Source organism: Balaenoptera acutorostrata, chromosome 15 (assembly GCF_949987535.1).
Source record: "Balaenoptera acutorostrata chromosome 15, mBalAcu1.1, whole genome shotgun sequence".
In the NCBI taxonomy this organism is placed as follows: domain Eukaryota; kingdom Metazoa; phylum Chordata; class Mammalia; order Artiodactyla; family Balaenopteridae; genus Balaenoptera; species Balaenoptera acutorostrata.
Genome location: NC_080078.1, coordinates 62,691,560 through 62,713,027, shown reverse-complemented (window position 1 = coordinate 62,713,027; position 21,468 = coordinate 62,691,560). Strand labels below are relative to the sequence as shown.

General features: G+C 50.4%; 1 protein-coding gene across 5 annotated transcripts in view; it reads left to right on the top strand.

Moving 5' to 3' along the window:
* Positions 1-21,468, top strand: part of BCL2L1 (BCL2 like 1) — a 52,593-nt gene extending 31,125 nt beyond the window's left edge. For 4 of the 5 annotated variants that reach the window (XM_057529802.1, XM_007193317.3, XM_007193316.3 and 1 more), the window contains exon 3: positions 19,799-21,466. In XM_057529802.1, the coding sequence (XP_057385785.1) occupies positions 19,799-19,936 (138 nt within the window). In that variant the 3' untranslated portion in view covers positions 19,937-21,466. Of the gene's footprint in view, positions 1-19,798 lie in introns of all 5 variants that reach the window. The other variant, XM_007193318.3, reaches the window with a different exon arrangement.

Below are 21,468 nucleotides of genomic sequence, written 5' to 3'. Positions count from 1 at the left end.
TCCTCCCTGCACCCCTTCCACTGGGCAGGGTTTGATTCAGCACATTTATTGAGTGCTTTCCAGTGCCAGGCTCTGGATACAAAGATAACACTTTCATGTATCAAGTGAAATTGTTACCGTGTGCCAGACAAAAGCACATTATCTGGTAATACAGCCACCCAAGGAGGAAGGTTTTTAGATGAGAAAATTGAAGCTCAGGAAGGTTAAATAGTGTGCTGTGGTCACTCACCCAAGCTAGGAAGTTGCGGAGCTGGGATTTAAACCCAGGTTTGAATCCTCTAACACCTGTGTTCTGTGCTCTTAAAGAACACCCTGGCTGCCTCTTGAAAGGAGTAACTCATGGTCTTAGAGTCTAACACAGATGAGGAATCAGACTCACAGTAACTGGCCAAAAGAACACATAGCCAGGAAGCTATGGAGTCCCCAGTGGGGACCCACGTATGTCTGATCTGAGGCCTCTGGTCTGTACTGAGCTGCCTCCCTTCCTTCTATAGAAAGAGTTTCCAAATCTAATCAGGATTCTGTCAAGAGAACTTTCTCCATCCAGAGCTCCAGTTGCTATAGAGAGCCATAAGTCGTACTGGTTCTTGGTGTGCAATCTATTGGCCGTCAGAGGGGCCCATAGAAATAACCCCATTTATTAAGTACCTGTTATGTGCAAGGTGCTGTAAGGTGCACTATGTCGTATTTTTAACCCTCACAATAATCCTGCTTGGGAAACATATTATTGTCCCCATTGTCCAGATTAGTGAACTGAGAGTAAGACAGGTCAAATGGTAATAAGGACAGAATCCAAATACAGTCTGTTAGACTCAGACACACTCACTCACTCCCTCTGGTGTCCATGGATTTCCTTTGGCTCTCTCTGCCTCTTCCACTTTTCTGTATTGCTTGGTGCCCTCTCCAGATGGTGAATCTGGCTTCTCCACCTCACACTGACTGCTTTAGAGGAGAGGGCCTATAGCTTCCATTTACCTCATACTCCCCACCCCTGTCCCCACTATTCAGCACAGGGTAGCAAAGAGTGAGCTGCAGTGTGATGCCCGAGGATTGGTTGGTGATCATTGGCAATGGCCCCCACTGATATTGCCTCAGAAAGAACCCATCTCCCAATGGTATAACAGGTGCTCTTTGCACACCTGTCATGTGCTCACTGCTCCCATGGGAGAGAAGAGACGTATAAAGTACGGGCCTAGCTCTCAACAACTTAGGTCATGAGACTGCAAGTACCAAAGTCAATGGAAACGACTACAGGATTAGAAGAGTTCAGAGGAGGGAGGAAGCGTAACATAATTAGAATCGTAGCAAACATTTATTGAGCACTATGGGGTAGGTCTTATGCCCATTTTATAAACAAGGACCCTGAGACTCAGAGTTTAAGTGATCAGCCCAGAGTACACCGCAAATAAGTGTCAGATTTAGGACTCTGAGCCCCTCCACGGCCTCTTAGGGAGAGCACTGTGGGCTCTATGCTGGGTGGCCTGGAGACATTGACTAAGGTTTGTCCAGTGCTGCTTTGTGTTTATATATTATCTCATTGAGCCTCTGTTTATGCCAGGAGGTGTAGAGGAGGTCTTCCTCTTCTTCCTCTTCCTCTTACCATGGAAGCTACTGAGGTCTTGACTCCAAATCCCAAGTCCTTTCCACCATCCGTGCCACCTCCACATTTCTGTAGCGGGAGAACACAGGCTCTGCGATCAGACAGAAGGGGGTTAGAAGGGGATTCTAACCCCTGTCCTCCATTTTGTGTCTCTAGGATCTTAAGATTTGCAGGTTGAGGCAATTGCAGGTGAAGAACATGCCCTTTGGGAGGCAGGCATACTCTAAGGGGTGAATGACATAAGGGAGGCATAATAATGCCGAAGTTCCTATAGTGCTTTTTTCAAGGAACTTTCAAGTCTTTGGTTTACATGTGAAGAAAGTGATGTGTCCCCAGAGGTAAAGTGACTTGCCCAAGACCACACAGTGAGTTAATAAACAGCAACACTGGGATTAGAACTCGGGTCTCTTGTCACCTAAGAGAGTTTACTTTTTCCCTATACAATACTGCTCCCCCGCAGGGGTACGGGGGTGCTGGAGGAAGGCCTTGGGATGGGATCATAGCACTTTGGAGCTGGAGAGAGAGCCTTAGAGATCCTCTGGTCCATCCTCCACACTTGACAGATGAGAAGAATGAGGCCAGGGTGATTAACTGACATGTCCAGAGCCAGACATGTCTCTGTCACCACAGAGCAGTAGTAAACCCAGCGTCCTGACACTAAGGTCCCAGGTCCTTTTCATACTACCTTGCAAAACTGGATTCCAAATTGCTTTTTTTCTCTGCAAATCTAAACCTCACTCCAAATGCCAGCAGTTTACAATTAGAACAGCTGTTTAGTTTGGGGAGTTTTTTCCCAAACAGAATCTCATTCTCATTTTCTCTCTCTCTCTCAATTCTTATTAAGGATGATATACTAGAAGGGGGAGCAGGGGGGAGGTTCAGTGGAAGACCTTGGTAGAAAAAAGGTAAAAATTTGATAGATTCTCTGAAATCTAGGGAGGTCCTCAAAGCCAGGAAATAATTTAGAGGCCAGCTCCCAGCCTATCCCAGCCAGCTCACCACTGGTCCCGCCCAACTCACAATAGGCCTTCAGAAGACCCAGCCTTCCCTTGGCAGCTGCATCTGGTGAACACCAACAGAAATCCCTGGTATTTTTCTTTGCATGCGACCAACCGTGGAGATGTAGGTCAGGCATTGCTGGCCTGGCAGTTACAACAGCTCTATCTCTACCCCCTGCACCTGCAGCCATGTTTGCTAAGCCCTGTGGGGATGGGAAAAGGATGTTCCCCTCCAAACAGGCACCAAATCCTCAAGGGCCCATGTAGGCGGAGCTGGTTGGGACTTAGGAGGGTGCTGGAAGAGACCATTTGGAATGTGGGGGCTAGGAGGGTGTCTCTGTCTCTTTCCCCCGTAATGTCTAATGCCTGCTGCGGTTAGTAGTAGCAGGGTTGTGGTCCTCTGCTCAGCACAGCTTAGCACCATCATCACTGATGGAGGAGGCTGGGAAGGTCTCAGCTTCACCCTGGGCTCAGCTGGGCCCCTAGGCCTGCACCTGAACCCCCATGCCTGTCTGGTGTTTACGGGATTGAAGCTGCCACCCTTTGGGACCTAGCCTGTTTTCATTTCTGCTCTCAGCTGTCTGGTCTCCGCAGACCTCACCTACAGGTTTATGCATGCCCGTCCCCCACGATGCAGCCCCACGAGGCTCCTCCTGCCTGGCATACTCCTCTTTGGCCTTTGTTCTCTTCAGCAGAGCTGCCAGTTCTGTGCCTGGCCAAGGGGAGAGCTTTCTTGTCCCCTCAGATAGGCTCTGTTGGTCCATCCTAGCTGTACCCGTCCCGAGATTCAATCTCTCTGCCTGCACTCCGGGGGGCGGGGCTGTGGTTCCAAGGCAGGGAAGGGGCACCTGTGTGGCTGCTCTGGACCGGCCTCTAATGGGCTGGTTGATTTTGTCCTGAGCTTTCTCCTGCCCCAGACTTCGTGTATCTCCTTTGTAAAGATGTGGGACCAAGATCAGTACCTGTACCATTGATCTTTACAGTAACTTATAGTTGATATGCAGATAAACATTTAAGATTTTTAATAGTGTTTTTATTTTATGTTGATTTCCATCTGTGGCAAATGATACTGGTTTTCTATTTATAGTAGTGTTCATAATAATATAAGTTGCCTTTTCATTCCATTTATTCATTTAGCAAATACTTACTGAGTGTCTGCTCTGTGCCAAGCACTGTTCTAGCTACTGGGGATATCTGCCTTCATGGAGTTTACATTCTAAAAAGACAGGGAATGATGGTGGGGGTGGAGGGTGGCTAGGTATCTTTTGGTATTTGTTTGTTTTAATAAAGAGTGATTGGGAAAGGCTTCTCTGAGGAGGAGCCATGTGAGGAGAGACCTGCATGACCTGAAGGAGTAAACCATGCAACAATCTGTGGTAAGGACATTCTAGACAGAGGGTACAGGTACAGAGACCCCAAGGTGAGAAGGGTGTTCTTGGCATGTTTGAGGAAGAGCAGAGGAGACCAGGGTGACTAGAACAGAGTGAGCAGAGGAGAGAGTGGTAGAAGACAGAGGTTTGTGTGAGCCGTGGTGAGACACTGTGGCTCTTCCTCTGGGTGAGATGGGAAGGCGGGGGAGTGTTTTGACCAGACAGGCTCGGGTCCAACTGCTTTTATTTATTTCTTTTTAAATTATTTATTTATTTATTTATTTTCGGCTGCATTGGGTCTTCGTTGCTACGTGCGTATTTTCTCTAGTTGCAGTGAGCGGGGGCTACTCTTTGTTGCAGTGCGCAGGCTTCTCATTGCAGTGGCTTCTCTTGTTGTGGAGCACGGGCTCTAGGCACGTGGGCTTCAGTAGTTGTAGTACATGGGCTCAGTAGTTGTGGCTTGCGGGCTCTAGAGCACAGGCTCAGTAGTTGTGGTGCACGGGCTTAGTTGCTCTGCGGCCTGTGGGATCTTCCCGGACCAGGGCTCGAACCCGTGTCCCCTGCATTGGCAGGTGGATTCTTAACCACTGTGCCACCAGGGAAGCCCTAATTTTTTTTTAATTTTTAGTTTTTGACCACACTGTGTGGCACGCGGGATCCTAGTTCCCCGACCAGGGATCGAACCTGTGCCCCCTGCACTGGGAGCACAGAGTCTTAACCACCAGACCACCAGGGGAAGTCCCCCAACTGCTTTTAGAAGGACCCTTCTGGCTGCTGTGTGAGGGACCAGAGAGGGAAGTAAGAAGCTGGGAGATCAGTAAGGAGGTTGTTATAACAATACAGGCAGAAGATGATGTTGGCTTGGACATGGGGGTGGTGAGAAGTGGTGGGATTTTGGATAAATTCTGAGTATGTATCCAGAGGAATTTGCTGACAGATCAGAGCTAGAGAGGACTTAAGGATCTTGACTCCAAGGTGTTCCAGGCTTCAGTACCTGGACAGATGAAGCTGCTACCATTCAGTAAAAGGGGGAAAGATGCAGAAAGAACAAGTTGGGGGATGGGTTAAGAATTTTCAATACATTTAAGTGTTTAAAAAGTGAGTCAATTGATAGAAAAATGTTAATAATAATCATGACACATGGGTAAGGCCAAAACAGTGACAGCTAAAATTGTGCATAGAGTGGGCCAGATGTGTCTGTGCTTCCTTCCAGTTCTAAAATTCTGCTTTGGTGATTTCAGACCTCTGAGTCTCCCATTCATGAAGAATGGGAACTTGACACTCAGCCTAGAATGTAATGGATGCAGAAGGAATGACAGGAGAGGAATCCCTTAGGCTAGGCTTACCTGTTGTTAATTTGGAAGGACTTGGAAAGTTCTTGCACACATCCTGGCCTCCTAGCATTGCCTCATTCACTCACTCACTGAGCACTTTCTGCCTAGCAGGCCCTGGACACACACAGCACAGCTCTAATGCCCCTTCCCTCCCCATAGAAATTAAGCTATCCCCACCCCTACCCTGGGCCTGGCTACTCCATGATCCTGCACATGCCTGGAGCTCAGGTGAGCAAATGGCTTTGATAGCAGAAATGGTTTTGTCTCTTTCTTCATCCCACAGGGTTCCCATAGTTATCAAGCTGGAAAAAAATCCCCTGCCTTTTGTAGATGAGAAACAAGGCCAGAGAAGAAAGCAACTCCCATAGTCCACATCCAATCCATTAGCAAATCCTTTCAGCTCTACTTTTTAAAAAAATTTATTTATTTATTTAATTTTGGCTGCATTGGGTCTTCGTTGCTGCACGCAGGCTTTCTCTAGTTGTGGCGAGCGGGGGCTACTCTTCGTTGTGGTGCGCAGGCTTCTCGTTGCAGTGGCTTCTCTTGTTGCGGAGCATGGGCTCTAGGTGTGCGGGCTTCAGTAGTTGTGGCGCAAGGGCTCAGTAGTTGTGGCGCAAGGGCTCAGTAGTTGTGGCTCGTGGGCTCTAGAGCGCAGGCTCAGTAGTTGTGGTGCACGGGCTTAGTTGCTCCGCAGCATGTGGGATCTTCCCGGACCAGGGCTCGAACCTGTGTCCCCTGCATTGGCAGGCAGATTCTTAGCCACTGCGCCACCAGGGAAGTCCTCAGCTCTACTTTTAAAAATAAATTCTGAATCTGACCGCTTCTCTCCAGCTTCCCTGGCACCATCCTGGTTAAGCCACCCTCATGTTTTTCCCAGATGACTGCATCAGCTCCTCACCAGACCTCTTGCTTCCACCCTTACCCCTGGAGATCTCCACCCAGCAACCAGAGGGAGTCTGTTAAAATCAAAGTCAGATCATGTCCCTCCCCTGCTCGGAACCCTGCAGTGTTCCCATGTCACTCGAAGGACAGGCTCAAGTCTTTAAATGGCCTTACAGGCCCTGCACAATCTGGCCCTTGGCTACTGCCAGACCCCACGCTGTCATTCTCCCCTCATTCACTCAGCTTCAGCCACACTGACATCTTTCCTGTTCCTGGAGTACCCCAGGTGTGTTCCTGCCTCAGGGCCTGGCACTTGCTCTTCCCTCTGCCTTTCCTCAGATCCTTGCAGTGCCGGTTCCTCATTTCATTCAGGGTTCTGATCAGATGTCACCTCCTAAAGAAGCTTTCCCTGACCAGGGTTTTAATTCTGCCCTCTTCCATGTTTCTCGCTAACCCCTTTCTCTCATTTAGTTTTCTCTTTAGCACTTATCACCATCTGACATTTGTTTGTTGCCTGTCTCTTCCCGTTAAATGATAAACTTATGCAGGTAGGAATTTTCTTCTAATTTAGTCACTGCTTTATCCCCAGCACTTAACATGGTGCCTGGCATTTAGCAGGCTCTTAATAAAGATTTATGGAATGAATGAGTGTCCAGAGCTAAGCAGGGAATCCTCCTACAACCCCACAGGTCAGCGCACAAAGGGGTCATGGTCTGTCTTTAAAAACTCAGCTAACAGCTCCACCAAAGCTTTTTGGCATGGCTTTTGTTTCCAAGATAATGACCAGGGGGAGGGAGGGACTCTGCAAGGACTGACCTTGCAGGGGCTGAGTTGGGGGGCAGTGGGGAAGCACAGAGCAGCCATCCGCATACCTCTGTCCTTCCCACCCCCAAGGCACCCCCGGGGGGAACCAAGAGACATGCCTCTGCCCTGTCCTCAAAGTCATCTCTGATGCAAGGCCCAAGATCCTCAGTAAGTAGTGGGCAGTGGGTGGGTGAAAGGGGAAGGAAGGAAGAGCTTAGTCACATCCTTCTGCATCTGTCCTATTGCGCTGGCAGATCTAACGAGCTGTGGAGTCAGACACCCTCACTTGGTAACCAGAGATCTCAGGCAAAGTCTCCTCAGCTCTCTGAGCCTTAGCTTCCTCGTTGGTAAAATGATGGGGACAACACCTACTTGGAAGATTTTGAGAATTCAAGCAGAGGCTGAGTCAGTATGAGCTGTTTTGGGGTTTTTTTTTGTTGTTTTTGGGGGGTTTTTTTGTTTGTTTGTAGCTATAAATAATGAGAATACCACATGAGAAGCACAAATGGAGCCATTCATTTTTAGCTATAAAAAAATAACAGCTAACATTTATTGAGCACTTTCCATGGGCCATTTAATTCTTGCTGCTAATCCTGTGATGTAAGGACAGCGTTCTCACTTTGTAGACAGACCCCTGGGCTTGGAAAGGAAAGGTAAAGTCTTGCCCCAGGTCCCACAAGTAGACAGTCACAGAGCTGGGCTTGGAACCCGCACTTTTGTGCTCCGGGGGTCAAGAGGCCTTGCGGGGGAGTCCCTTCACCTCGTCAGGTCTCAGTTTTCCATCTGTTTAGGGTGGGGGTTGAGCTAGACATCTCTGTGAGCCACAGGTCATGCCACATCAGGTGGGACAGTGAGTTGCTTCTGGGCTTGCCTGGTGATGGTGGTGGTGATCTTCTGCAGTTTGTTGGTGCTGTGGGCACTGACCGTGAACAGCAAACCTCCAGGTGGCCCCTCCTCAGCGTCATGGCTACAAGAGTACTTCAGCTCTCCTGGCACCGTCTCAGGCATCTTGCTGTTCTGTACCTTGAGGGGGCTGGTGGACTGGGGTGAAGATGAAACGGGGAGACTAGGAGGAACCAGAATGTAGGAACTGCACCCTGAGGGAGCCTTCAGCTCTGAGGTTTTGGTTACAAGGGTGTGTGTGTGACCATTCGTATGTGGTGGGGGCTGCAGGGATTTGCTCCCGTCCCCAAATCCTCCAGAGCCGTTGCCTTCTGCTGTGGAATTCCAAACATTTCCCATCAGATAAAGGTGGCTGAAAATACCCGGGACTTGTCTGGACTAGTTGGAGGCGGTGCTGGGGTGAGGAGGTTGAGGCCACTGGGGCGCAGCCCGGCAAGGTCTGGCCCTCTGAGGAGCTGGCCCTGGTCACAGACATGCCCATTGCCCTTTTCCCCTGGAATCTGCAGGTTTGAGGGCAAGGCTCAGCAGGCTTTAAAGTGGAGGCAACAAGTTCTTCTACTCCAGAATGTTGCCTCTCACCTTCTGCACTAAATTATTGGATCTTTTGGATACCCTGAGAGAGAACACAGGTAGTCACTTACTTGCCCGTGTGTGAATTATTTTCATCCTCCTCATGCTGCAGCACTGGTAAGAGTCCTTTGAGATGATCCCCTTCATTTTACAGATGAGGAAAGTCCCAGACTTTCCCAGCATCCCAGACAGCGGAATGGACTCACCCCAAGCAAGCCAGTGACAGAGCTAGGACACGAAACCCACACCTGCTGATGCTCAGCCCATTGCTCTTTTTTTCACAGCATGCAGCATTGATCAGCACCAGATGAGGGAGTGGGGGCAGCTCTGGGCAGAAAGGAGGAGGGAGTGGCTGCTTTGGACCATGGAGTATTTGGAGGCATAGACCCCAGAAAGCAGCAGAGTTTTAGGGAGGGGTTGGCCCCAGAGACCAAGCCCCTGTTCCTTTTGTAGATTGCTACCCTAGTCCCTCCTGCCTGTTGCCTCAACACAATGCAGAAGATGCCTTTTCCAGAACTTTCTCATGAGCCTGGGAGAACTTGGTGTCTGGGGAGCCCCAGGTACCCTGCCCAATCACCTGGTGCCTTGGGGCCTCCTCCTAGTTTTGCCAGGCAATGAGGGTGGGGATGAAGAGAGAGGGAACTGGCCTTCTTTCCTTCCCACCAGTCAGCCGTACTCATCAGCACCTTCTCTGGGCCCAGCGCTGGGCTAGGCCTGGGGGACAGAGCTCATGGTCAGAAATGAGCAGCTCAGCAAACTGGTGAGAGAGCCGAAGGAGACTTGGAAGGGGAGAGCAGGAGGCCTCCTTGAGGAAGTGGCCTGTAGGTTAAGACCTAAGAGATAAGCAGGAGAGAGTTCGGCATAGGGACCAACATGAGCAAAGGTCCTGAGGCCGCACAGAACATGGCATGTGAGGAATAAGCAGCCTGGCCCTAGACAAAGCTAAGGAAACCCTGCAGACCATGGAGAAAGCTCTAAGACTCAAGCTGAGCCTTGGTCTAATAATAAGAGCAGTATAATAGCTGACATTTACTTAAAGTCTACTATGTGTCACGTATAGTTCTAAGCCCTTTATATGTATTACTATTGAATTTTCACAATGTTCTTGTGAAATAAGTACATTTTTAATCCCCATGTTATAGATGAGGTCCAAAGCTAAACATCTTAGTCTAATTGCAAGACTTTTGGGGTACCTGCCTATTCTTTGCTCTGGCAGCCCAGTTTGGTGGAGAAAAAGAAGTTAATTTGTCACCAGCCTTGGCCTCATCCGGATGGCACTGCCATTTTACAAATGAGGAAGCTGATACTCAGAGAGCAGCAGGACCTGGTCCAGGGCAAGGCTGGCATAGCTTCCTCTGCCAGCTCATGTTGCCTTCTTGGGTAACCCTTGGGACAGAGTTGGAGGAGAGCAGCAGAGAGAGAACCAGAACTAAGGCCCAGCCATGGCGGGAGGTAGAGGGAAAGAGGCAAAAGTTTTCCAGGAGAGCTGATCAAAGGGAAAACTTTTCCAAAAGAGCTGTCCAAAGATGAAATGCTCCACACAGGAGGGAAGGAGCCCCTTCTCACAAGTGTGTAAGCAGAGAATGCCCTGGAGATACTCCTTGAGTATGGACCATCTGGAGTGAAACAGACCTACTATACAAGATACCCATCCAACCTTCCATGTGATGCTCAAGCTCACCCCTAACTCATCTGGATCTGGATGCTTCACCTTTCTTTTTGTTTTTTTCCTTTCAGTTTTATTGAAATATATTTGACATACAGTACTGTATAAGTTTAAAAGGGTTTATAGCATAAAGATTTGATTTACATACATCATAAAGTGATTACCACAGTAAGTTTAGTGAACATGTGTCATCTCGTATAGGTACAAAATCAAATAGAAAAAAAATTTTTTTCTTATGATGAGAACTCTTAGGATTTATTCTCTTAAAAACTTTAATATATAACATACAGCAGTGTTAATTACATTTATCATGTTGTACATTACATCCCTAGTACTAATTTATCTTATAATTGGAAGTTGGTACCTTTTGACCACCTTCTTCCTTACCCCTCCCCTCACCTCCCCCCGGCCCCTGCCTCTGGTAACCACAAATCTGATCTCTTTTTCTATGAGTTTGTTTGTTTGTTTTTTAAGTATAATTGACCTACAATGCTATATTAGTTCCTGCTATACAACGAAGTGATTCGGTATTTCTATACAATTCAAACTGATCACCACAGTAAGTCTAGTTAAGATAAGTCACCATACAAAGATACTACATAGTTACTGACTATATTCCCCACGCTGTACATTTCGTTCCAATTTTAGTATATGTGCTGCCGAAGCGAGCACCGCTGTACATTTCATACCCGAGACTCATTTATTTTGCAACTGGAAGTTTATATCTCTTAATCTCCCTCACCTATTTCTTTCCTCCCCCGAGCCCCCTCCCCTCTGTCAGACGCCTGTTCTCTGTATCTATAACTCTGTTTATGTTTTGTTATGTTTGTTCATTTGTTTTGTTTTGATTGAGATTCCACATATAAGTGAAATCATATAGAATTTGCCTTTCTCTGACTTATTTCACTAAGCATAATACCCTCTAGGTCCCTCCATGTTGTCACAAATGGCAAGACTTCATTCTTTTTTATGGCTAATATTCTGTTGCGTGTGTGTGTGTGTGTATCATCTTCTTTATCCATTCATCTGTTAATGGGCACTTCGGTTGCTTCCATATCTTGGCTATTGCAAATAATGCTGCAGTGAACATACGGGTGCATATATCTTTTCTAATTAGTGTTTTTGTTTTCTTCAGATAAATACGCAGGGAGTGGTATTGCTGGATCATATGGTAGTTCTAGTTTTAATTTTCTAAGGAATCTCCATACTGTTTTCCATAGTGGCTGCACCAGTTTACATTCCCACCAGCAGTGCATGAGGGTTCCCTTTTCTCCACGTCCCCACCAACAGTTGTTATTTGTTGCCTTTTCGATAATAACCATTCTGACAGGTGTGAAGTGATATCTCATTGTGGTTTTGGTTTGCATTTCCCAATGTTTTGTGATGTTGAGCATCTTTTCATGTGCCTGTTGGCCATCTGTATGTCTTCCTTGGAAAAATGTCTATTCAGATCCTCTGCCCATTTTGTAATCTGGTTATTTGTTTTTTTGAGTTGTATGAATTCTTTGTATATTTTGGATATTAACTGATTATCGGCTATATCATTTGCAGATATCGTCTCCCATTCAATAGGTGACCTTTTAGTTTTGTTGATAGTTTCCTTCACCATGCAAAAGCTTTTTAGTTTAATGTACTCCCATTTGTTTATTTTTGCTTTTGTTTCCCTTGCCTCAGGGGACATATCCAAAAAACATTACAAATCAAAGAACATACCACCTATGTTTTCTTCTAGGAGTTTTATGGTTTCAGGTCTTACATTTAAGTCTTTAATCCATTTTGAATTTATTTTTGTGCATGGTGTGAGAAAATCATCCAGTTTGACTCTTTTGTATGTAGTTGTCCAGTTTTCCCAGTGACATTTGTTGCAGAGGCTGTCTTTCCCTGTTGTATCTTCTTGCCTCCTTTGTCATAGATTAATTGCCCATATAAGTGTGGGTTCATTTCTGGTCTCTCTGTTCCATTGATCTATGTGTCTGTTTCTGTGTTGGTACCATACTGTTTTGATTACTGTAGCTTTGTAATATAGTTTGAAATCAGGGAGAATGATACCTCCAGCTTTGTTCTTTTTTCTCAAGATTGTTTTGGCTATTGGGGGTCTTTTGTGTTTCCATACAAATTTTATGATTATTTGTTCTTGTTCTGTGAAAAATGCCATTAGTATTTTGATAGAGATTGCACTGAATCTGTAGATTTGCACTCCACCTTTCTGAACCTCATCTGGGAAGTGAGGATGAGTTAGGGGTGAGCTTGAGCATCACATGGAAGGTTGGATGGGTATCTTGTAAGGTCACTTTTGAGTCTCTGACTCTGTTTCAAGGGTGAGCCTTGGTCCTTCTCACCCTGGACACTGGGAGAGGAATGAAAGGCTGTGACCATCTACTCATGAAAGAATAGGGAGTTAGTTACCAAGGATGAGATGAGAGAGGATTGAGATGAGGGGAGTTCTCAGACTGCCAGGGAATGAATGCTTATGAACAGATAGCAGCTGCCCAGGAGCCATTAAGCATTTGAGCTCTGGAGCCAGACTGCCTGAATTCAAACCCATACTCTGCGATTTATAACTGTATGGCCTTGGGAGGTCATTTGACCTCTCCGTGCCTGTTTCCTCATCTGTAACATGGAGAGTAATGATAGCACTTACTTCATGGGGTTATTATGAGGATTAAGTGAATTTGCATACATGACGAAGCTCTTAGCACCATGCCTGGTGCATGGTAAGTGCTTGGTAAAGAGCAGCCATCACTCCCTGGGAAGGTGGTCGAGAGCCCCAAAATGAGCATCTGTGCCCCCAGTAAATGCTTTTCTGAATTATCTCTCTCTGCCTCCAAGACTGGCACTCTACTTCTGAGTTGAGGAGGTGGAGAGCCCACGCTCGCACTGCTGGGCGCGATAGCTTTCTCAATTCCCCAGCGGAGGTGTTATCTCCTCCCGGCACAACCACTTCCTTTTCTGAGAAGTAAGCACATCTGTCAGGCTTAGCTTCTTAGAACTAATGGTGGGGGAGGAGGCGGGGGAGGAGAGGCTGGCAGCTGACAGGGGCAGACTTAGAGAAAGATTGACACGAAGTTTGCTGTGAGGATGCTCCAAATATTACCTACAGCCCGGATGGCTTGGGCCCCCCATGCCACCCTCCTCAGCCAGTAACACCAAGGTCACCTTGCTTTACCAAGTGCTTTCATCCCCTGGTCTCACCAGCACTGCCTTGTGAGGTCAAAGCAGGAGAAACTAAGGCTCAGAAGTAGAGCAGCCTGCTGTGCCGCCCACAGCTGGGCTGGCTAGACTGAGGTGTCAGCCCAGCAATCTGGCAACCCATGTCTTTGCCCTGCCCCACTGAGCCGCCTCTCTGAGTTGCCCACATCCAGGCCCGTGTTCCCCAGGGTAGAGGAAAGAGGCTGTGTTCCTCTCACATTGCTGAGGCCAACAGCTCCCCCAAGAAAGCCAAGGGAAGTGGATTCCAACCACAAACCTCACTTCTTCCGAGTCTCCGCCTGCTGCTCCCTGCCAAGAGAGTGATAAGACCTCTTCGTTTGCCCCACCACCCACCTTCCTGCCATCTCCTTGGGATCTCCTAGCAAGGCCTCATTTGTCTATTCAGCCGGCATTTTTCAGCCTCTCCCCCAGGGAAACTGAGGCCAGGAGCAGAAAGTGACTCACAGCCTGCCCCTGCAGGGCTGTGGTGAGGCCGGGTAAGGTACAGTGTTGACGTCCCTGGCACTTTCCCTGGGCTGCTAGGAGCCCCTTCCTCTTCTCCACCTACCTCTTTCCTGAAATAACCAAGCAGGAAGGAAGCAGTGGGCCTGGGCCCTCCAGAGTCACCCTAAAGGAAGGAAGGGCCCGTCTGGCAGAGGTGCTTGTTCTCCACTGAAGCCAGGACGGAAGGGTTTCACTTTCTCTCCTCGCCTTCGTCACATCCTTTTCCTGTGGCACCCAGTTCCCCTCAGCTGGCTAGGGGCCAGAACTCATTCATTCAGCTGGTGGCCTCAGGCCACCTTCCTCCTCCTAGAGGGACTCAGGGCTATAGGCTTGGCCCAGAATATGAACTGGCTTCTCTACTTATCCACTTGGGACAGGTCTCTCAGTATCTCTGAGCCTCGGCTTACCTGGGCTTAGAGTGAGGACCTCCTTCAGTAACAGAAGTGCATGCACCTGGCCCATGATGGGGCCTTGAGGCGAATTATCCTTCTGAAAGTGAGCAGAGTGCTGTGTAGAGGTTAGGAGCAAAGGCACTGGAGCCAGATGGTTGGTGCAGGCAACCCAGCCATGTCACCAGGTCACTGTGTGACCTTGGGCAAGTCACACATCATCTGTGGGCCTCGGGTCCATCAGCTGTATGCTGGGTTAACAGTAGTAGCCACTGGCTGACAGAGCGTAGAGACAGTTAAGTAAACTAATCCACAGAAAGGGCCAAGAAGAGTGTCTTGCAAGGTAAGTGCTCGGGAAAAGTCAGCCACTGCTGCCGCCACTGAAGAGGCTAGTTCTCTGTGGGTGGAGACAGCAGGGACCCAAGATGGCAGGATTGGACATCAGAATGAGCAGGAAGCCATCAAATCCCAGTCCTACCACTTCCTAGATAGAGCTTGTGGGAAAACGCTGAAGCCTCCATCTTCACGTCTGTAGAATGAGGCTCTGATAAATGTTCTGAGGATTAACTGAAAGTAGTCATTCATTTGTTCATCTCAAATAGGTTCATTTAGAACGGCACCTGCTATGTTCCAGGTATAGCACCAGGTTCTTGAGGTACAAGTGACAAAAACTACACGCAGTCTAGTGGGGGAGACAGGACAATAAACAATCACTCAAGTGAATGTGATTGTGATTGTGCAGGGAGTATGGCCTCCTTGGAGTAAAGTGCTTTAGCTCAGTCCCTGGCACAGCTAAAACATTCAGCTGTGTGATAAAGGTCAGCTGTCATAATAACAGATATTTTATTGTTATTTAAAAAGTGAGGACACTATGGGCTGGAGAATTGAAGTAACCTGCTCAAAGTCACACTGCTAGGAAGAAGCATGGAGACGTGGGAGGTGAGAGAGGAGGAGGGTGGGGAGTAGAGGACTGACTGGATTCAAGCAGGAACTGCGCTCCAGCCCCTGGCAGGGCGGGTAGTCCGCTGGCACTTGGGCCACTGCCCCAGGGGCACTGCTGTTCCAGCCTTTCTCCTGACTTCTCCAGGGTTGCAGGGGGCCGCAGGATAACCTGCATTGTGCAGTTGGCTGTCTCTGGACAGAGATCTAGCTGAAGCCAGTCTGTGCCTGTCTGGATGGACCCCTGGCTTCAGACATGGGTCCTTGGTCCCTGCCTTCACTGAGCCCCCAGACTGATGGGCGAGACCGACATACAGAGGGCCTCAACCTAGGGACGCCCCTGCCTCTCCTTCCTGCCTCAGGGCCTTTGCACTTGTTGCTTCTGGTGGAACATGCTCTTTTTCACCCAAGATTTTTAATCCTCCCTTGGCCACTGCCACCTAGTCATTCAGGTCTCAGTTTAAACCTCACTTGCCCAGAGAGGCCTTTTCTGGCCACTCCACCTACATCAGTCCCCTGGTATTCTTTATCACCTGCCCAGGACTTACTGTCTTCAAAACCTCATCATATCTGAAATTGTCTTGCTTCTTATTCTCTCTGCTTCCCACTAGGACAGTGTTTCTCAACCTTTTTCTCTCTTCACCACTTCCCACGAAGGAGTCCTTTTAGACATGTTTGTCCTAATTGCCCTGCCGTGACTCTGAATACCACAGCTGTACTGTGATCCCTTTCTGTGCTATGCCCCCCGCCCCCCACCGATGGAGAATGCATGGACTAGAACGTAAGCTCCGTGAAAGTGGGAACCTTATTTGTCTTGTCCACTGCTGTGTCTCCAGTACTGGGCCCGGAGCACGGTAGGCACTCAGTAGTTAACGGTGTGAACGAAGGTCCGAAAACTCTGGGAGCACAAAGGAGACATTCCTCGTGGAGTTGAAGGAGGGATAAATAGGGACATCTTCTCGGAAGACAGGACTCCAAAGTGGAGTCGTGAAAGCTGAGTAGGGTTGGCTGACTGACGAAGGGAGGTGTGGGGAGGGTGACCAGTTAGAGGACACAGTGCTGGCAAAGGCACAGGGGCATGAAACGCTCTGGAGTGTGGGGCTGGGCCATTCCACGCATGTGGCCAGGACTGTTGGAGGGAGGACCTTGAAAGTGGCCCCCGCCTTAGCTTCTCCTGGGGACCCTGGTTCTTGTCTCGCCACTCTGAAGGGCCCCGATGCTAGAGGGTTGAGTCCAAGCTCTACCACAAACAGGCTGTTTGAAACTGTAGAGTGCGCGAATGGGTTGGCCTTGTTGACTTGGGGGTCTGCCAGCCTAGGAGTCCACGGTTCTCCCATGGAGGTCATTAGCCACTGCCTGTCCCCAGTGGTCCTGAAAACCCCTCATGGATCCCATGGTAGTGGTCACAGCTACAGAGAGAAACTTGCCCCACTTTTGCCCTAACCCACGCTGAGGATGGGTCTCCTGAAAGCCTCTGTGACATCAGAGACCTCTCTACAGCCCACTCTTACGTCTGACGCCCTGTCCACCACACCAGCTCTGGCTCGCAGCAGTGGGGGCTTATCTCTGCTTTTCCAGACCAGGGCAGCTCCGCAATCCTGTTTATTTATCCAGAGCAGGCGCCCGCTGAGAAAATGGCTGTGTTTGTTTCCAAGTGTGTCGTGTGAACCGTGGGCTAAATATACCCACACCACTGCCTCCCCGGCACCCGCCCTGGAACAGCACGCCCCGTTTTCCTCTTGCTCTCTCTGCAAAAGCAATCCCAGAATCCTCTCTCCCCCCTCCCTAGGAGAAGGAACTTCTGAAATGGAGATGAAGGTTGTCCAACCGCGAATGCATGGGGCGGGGGGGTGGGGGGGGTGGGCATATCAGAGCCTTGTCTCCGTGGCACCGACAGGAGAATGTTCCCGCCACCCTAGAATAACTGTTCCTGGACAGTGAGTGCTTTGTGCCTTGCAGGGGCAGGGCCTGTTTACTCCAGCTCAGCCTCAGAGCCGAAAATTTCCTGTGGCTGCCAGCCCTCTACTTCAGGAAAGTTCCCATCGAGGGAGCCAGGCCTCTCCCGCTTTGGCTGCAACCCAATGTCCCTGGTTTCTTGTGGGACATTTGGCCCCTTGGGATAACCCAGAGCCTTCTGGCCATGGCCTCCCTCTCCCATGCTCCCCACAGCCCGGGACTCTCCCTCATCACATCAATCTTTTTTGTGACTTCACCTGGGCCTACTTCACTTGGGACCAGAAAAATTTTAATTCCTGTAAGAATTTTCTGGTCTGCCAACACCCATGGAGGCTAACCAGGATGAAGGCCGAAGAGTAAGGACGCTGGCGGCTGCCACTGCCACCCCTGCCCTTCTCTCCCCAGACCCAGTGCTCCACCTCCACCGCAGCCCCCCACATAGGGGAAGTGTCCTGCTGTAGCAGCACTTGGGTTGGGGCCAGGCAGTCCTGGGTTTTGATCCTAGCTCTGCCACCTGTTAGCTGGGTGACCCCAGGCAAGGTCTTTCCGACTCTAAACCTCAGTTGTTTCACCTGTGAAATGGGGCTCAGATCGCTACATCTGGGGATTCTGATGAAGGTGAAGTGGGATGACAATGTCTGGCACTTAGAAGACATGTAAGACCTTTGTTCTACTCATGTACTTATTGAGCACCAACTATGTACCAGACACTGTTCTGGATATATAGAAACAAGACAGGCTCTCTGCCTCATCAAGCCATGACTACTGCAGGAGACAAATCAAAACAAAGACCAAGGGTAGGCTCTGCTTCTGAAAAGTGCTGAGAAGGAAAATAAAGCAAGGTAAGGGGATAGGTAGAGGAGAGATCAGGGTGGTGGGTACCATTTTAGACAGGGTGGCCAGGGAAGGCGTCTCTGAGGAGATCACATTTGAGCAGAGTTAGGAGTGAAATGAGGGAGCCTGGGGTCAAGTGCTCCAGGCAGCAAGGGCAGCAGGTCCCGAGCTCAGCGGATGTACAAGAAACAGCAAGGAGGCCAGTGCGACTAGAATGCAGTGTGCAGTGGGGAGGGGCCAGGTCCTACCGGACCTTGCTGGCCGTGGTGAGGACTTGATTCCGTGTGTGATGGGGAGCCTTGGAGAGCTTGAGATGGTGGAGTGACATGGTCTGAATGGTGGGGTTTTCCCCACCTGCCTGCCTTCCCCTCCCAATGCCTTTTCCCCTGTAGATGGTGAGCTTTCTGGAAGGGCTCTGGCTCATGCATCACTGCTACCTCCCTAATGGCTTAATAAATGTTACAGATTCTTTGAGTCAAGGTGGCAGCTCAGTGCGCATGGCCCTCTGCCAGGTACCAGGGATATAAACAGACATGACGCTGGCTTTCTAAGTGCAAGGGAAAGCTGTTGGTGTGCCACGATCTGACCTATGTTTTAAAAAATCTTCTTGGCGTGGAGTTAAGGGGATGTCATCAAGACTAGAAGTAGGGCCCAGCAGATATCACAGTGAGCAAACTGGCCAGGTGGGACCTGGGGCCAACCAGAAATGGCAGGCGCTGTCTGAGGGAGCCGCCTGGTGGCTCAACCAGGCGGGCCCAGGTAGAGGTGTGGGCCCACGATGTGAGTTCTTGGTGGAGAGGCAAGAACACAGTCTCTGGAACCAGCCAGTGACCTGTTCCCTCCCTAGGCACACAAAGCACACTGATTTCTAGGCGCCAGGCACCAGGTTTGGATTCTGGTTCCACCACAGAGTTGGGTGACCTGATCAAGTCCTTCAGTGCTCAGAGGCCAGGCTTCCTGGTCTGTCAGTGGGGAGAGACAGCATTGCTGAGAGGATTAAAGGACAAATCGGGTGCGAAGCACACTCATTAAAGGGTGCTCCAAGCTCCCCTCTCCCTGCGCCACAGGCTGACTCCACCCCAGGCTGGGTCATTTAACCCGCTGCCCCTCCTTCCCGGTATCACGTGCTTCCCTCCTGACTAGCTTCAGGGAGAGGGCTGTTGCTCACCTCCTCCTGGGCCCAGGGTCATGCCCCCTGGGGTGGGGGACAGGGCCTCATAGACCCCATCCCAGTCCTGCACTGTTGTTACCCTCTCTACTCTGCCCTGCTCTGCCCACCCATCAGCCTGCCCTGGTCAGAGGCTCCCTCCAGATCTGCTCTGCTCCTGAACCACTCTGGGAATTGAGCCCTGGCTCTTTTCTCTCCCTCCCTCCCTCTGTTGCAGCAGTGGAAAGACTGAGGCCTGGTGGTTCTGCACCACCCTTGGGCTCAACTCCAGGCTCCTCCGAGGCTTCCAGACCACACGTGGTCTAGCTCTCGCTCACCCCTGCACGCTCATCTCCCTTCTCCCCTCCTCTCCACCCTGCTCCAGCGCCCTGACCTCCTGTCAGTTCCCTGCCCCTGCCCATCTCTTTCCCACCTCAGGTTCTGAAGTACTACTTCCTAGCTGTCTGACCTTGGACAAAACTCTTTCCCCACTCTGCACCTGTTTTCTCAGCAATAAAATGGGTTGGTTATCCCCAACCGAGGGTCAGGAAGAAGGGCAGCCCTTAACCCTTTATCTGGCCCAGAGTGGGCATGGATGGCTACAGTTTTTCATTTCACCAAGGCCATCGCATGCAGATGGTCCCCCTTTGTCCCAGCCACATTACTGTTGAGGACTCAAACAGCATGTTCCCTTCTCTTCTGTCTCCCTGCAGGACACTTTCGTGGAACTCTACGGGAACAATGCAGCAGCCGAGAGCCGGAAGGGCCAGGAGCGCTTCAACCGCTGGTTCTTGACGGGCATGACTGTGGCTGGCGTGGTTCTGCTGGGCTCGCTCTTCAGTCGGAAATGACCAGACACTGACCACCCGCTCACCCGCCACCCCTATCCTGCCCTCACCACACCCTCCGTCCAGCCACCGTCGCCACCAGGAGAACCACTACATGCAGCCCACGGCCACCCACACATCACAGGGTTGGGCCTAGACCTGGTCCCCCGCAGTTAGTTTTCTAGAATTTACCATGCTTCTGTGAAAGCCGCCTTCCCCGACACCTCAGTTCTCCCGGCCTCAAAACCCACAAAATTTCCCCAGAATCTGCCCCGTGGAAGCTGATAGGTTTGGGGGGAATTGTGACTGGGGGCTGGAGTGCCCTGCCTGATTGGTGGAACCCCTGCCCCCTTAGCCTCCCTGAGGATGCTTTCCTGCCAGGGAGCTGGAAAGTTTTCTGACCCTTTTCCCCAGAAAGAGAGACTAGATTGCCTTCATTTTGATGTGTGTGGCCTCAGAATTGATCATTTCCTGTCTCTCCCTCCTCCCGGACCTGGGCTCCCCTTCCATTTATCCCCACCCTCCAAGCTTAGGGGCCACTTCTGACTAATTAGGGATTCAGGCTGCTTGGCATAAAGAAACAAGGACCAGGACCCCCTCCCCACCTTTGGCCTGGCCAAAGTCCCTACCCTCAATCCCAGTGTCCTCTAGAGGCCTCTGGCTAGAGGCCAGCCCCACCTGGGATGGGGGAGCTGTAGCTGCAGGAAGCACCCCATGCCAAAGCTCGGGTGGCCCCTTGCAGTAGAGCACCACCCCAGTTCCCTTCCCCTTCCCCGGCTCCCATGACCATGACTGAGGAACCGACTGGGCCCAAGATAGGTGCCCCAGAGCTGTTTATGGCCTCAGCTGCCTCGCTTCCTGCAAGGAGATCGTCCTGTGGCACCTTGGCCTTGGGCTGCTGCCCATGGGGTTCAGGGGCCTCCGCCCAGAGGTGAGGGGGAGCCACGGGGAACAGCTGTGGGAGCCCTGGGGTCTTCCCTACCTCAGGCAGGAAGGGCAGGAAAGAGAGCCTTGTGCGTGGGGTGGAGGTAGGGCTGGCTGGAGGGGCCAGTCCTGCCTAGCCTGAACGATTTGTGCCCCACCCCCGTTCAGCCTGGGCAGCTGGGCTGCCAAGGTCAGGGTGGCCTGGCCGGGAGCTCTTCAGGCCTCCCTCTCTCCTCTGCTCCACCCATGGCCTGTCTCATCCCTGGGGGTCCTGGCCTAGCCCTGCCCACCCCGGGCTCTCTGCTGTACATATTTGAGACTAATTTTTATTCCTTGTGAAGATGATATACTATTTTTGTTAAGCGTGTCTGTATTTATGTGTGAGGAGCTGCTGGCTTGCTGTGCGTGTGCACGTGGAGAGCTGGTGCCCGGAGATTGAACGGCCTGACGCTCCCTCCCCTGCCCTGGTCCGGGGAAGCCAGCTGGGGGTCCTGGCTCCTGAGGGGCACCTGTCCCTCCCCCAACCCCCACCCCACACTTGTTCCAGCTCTTTGAAATAGTCTGTGTGAAAGTGAAGGTGCAGTTCAGTAATAAACTGTGTTGACTCGGTGAACAAAGGGCCTGGGCTCTTG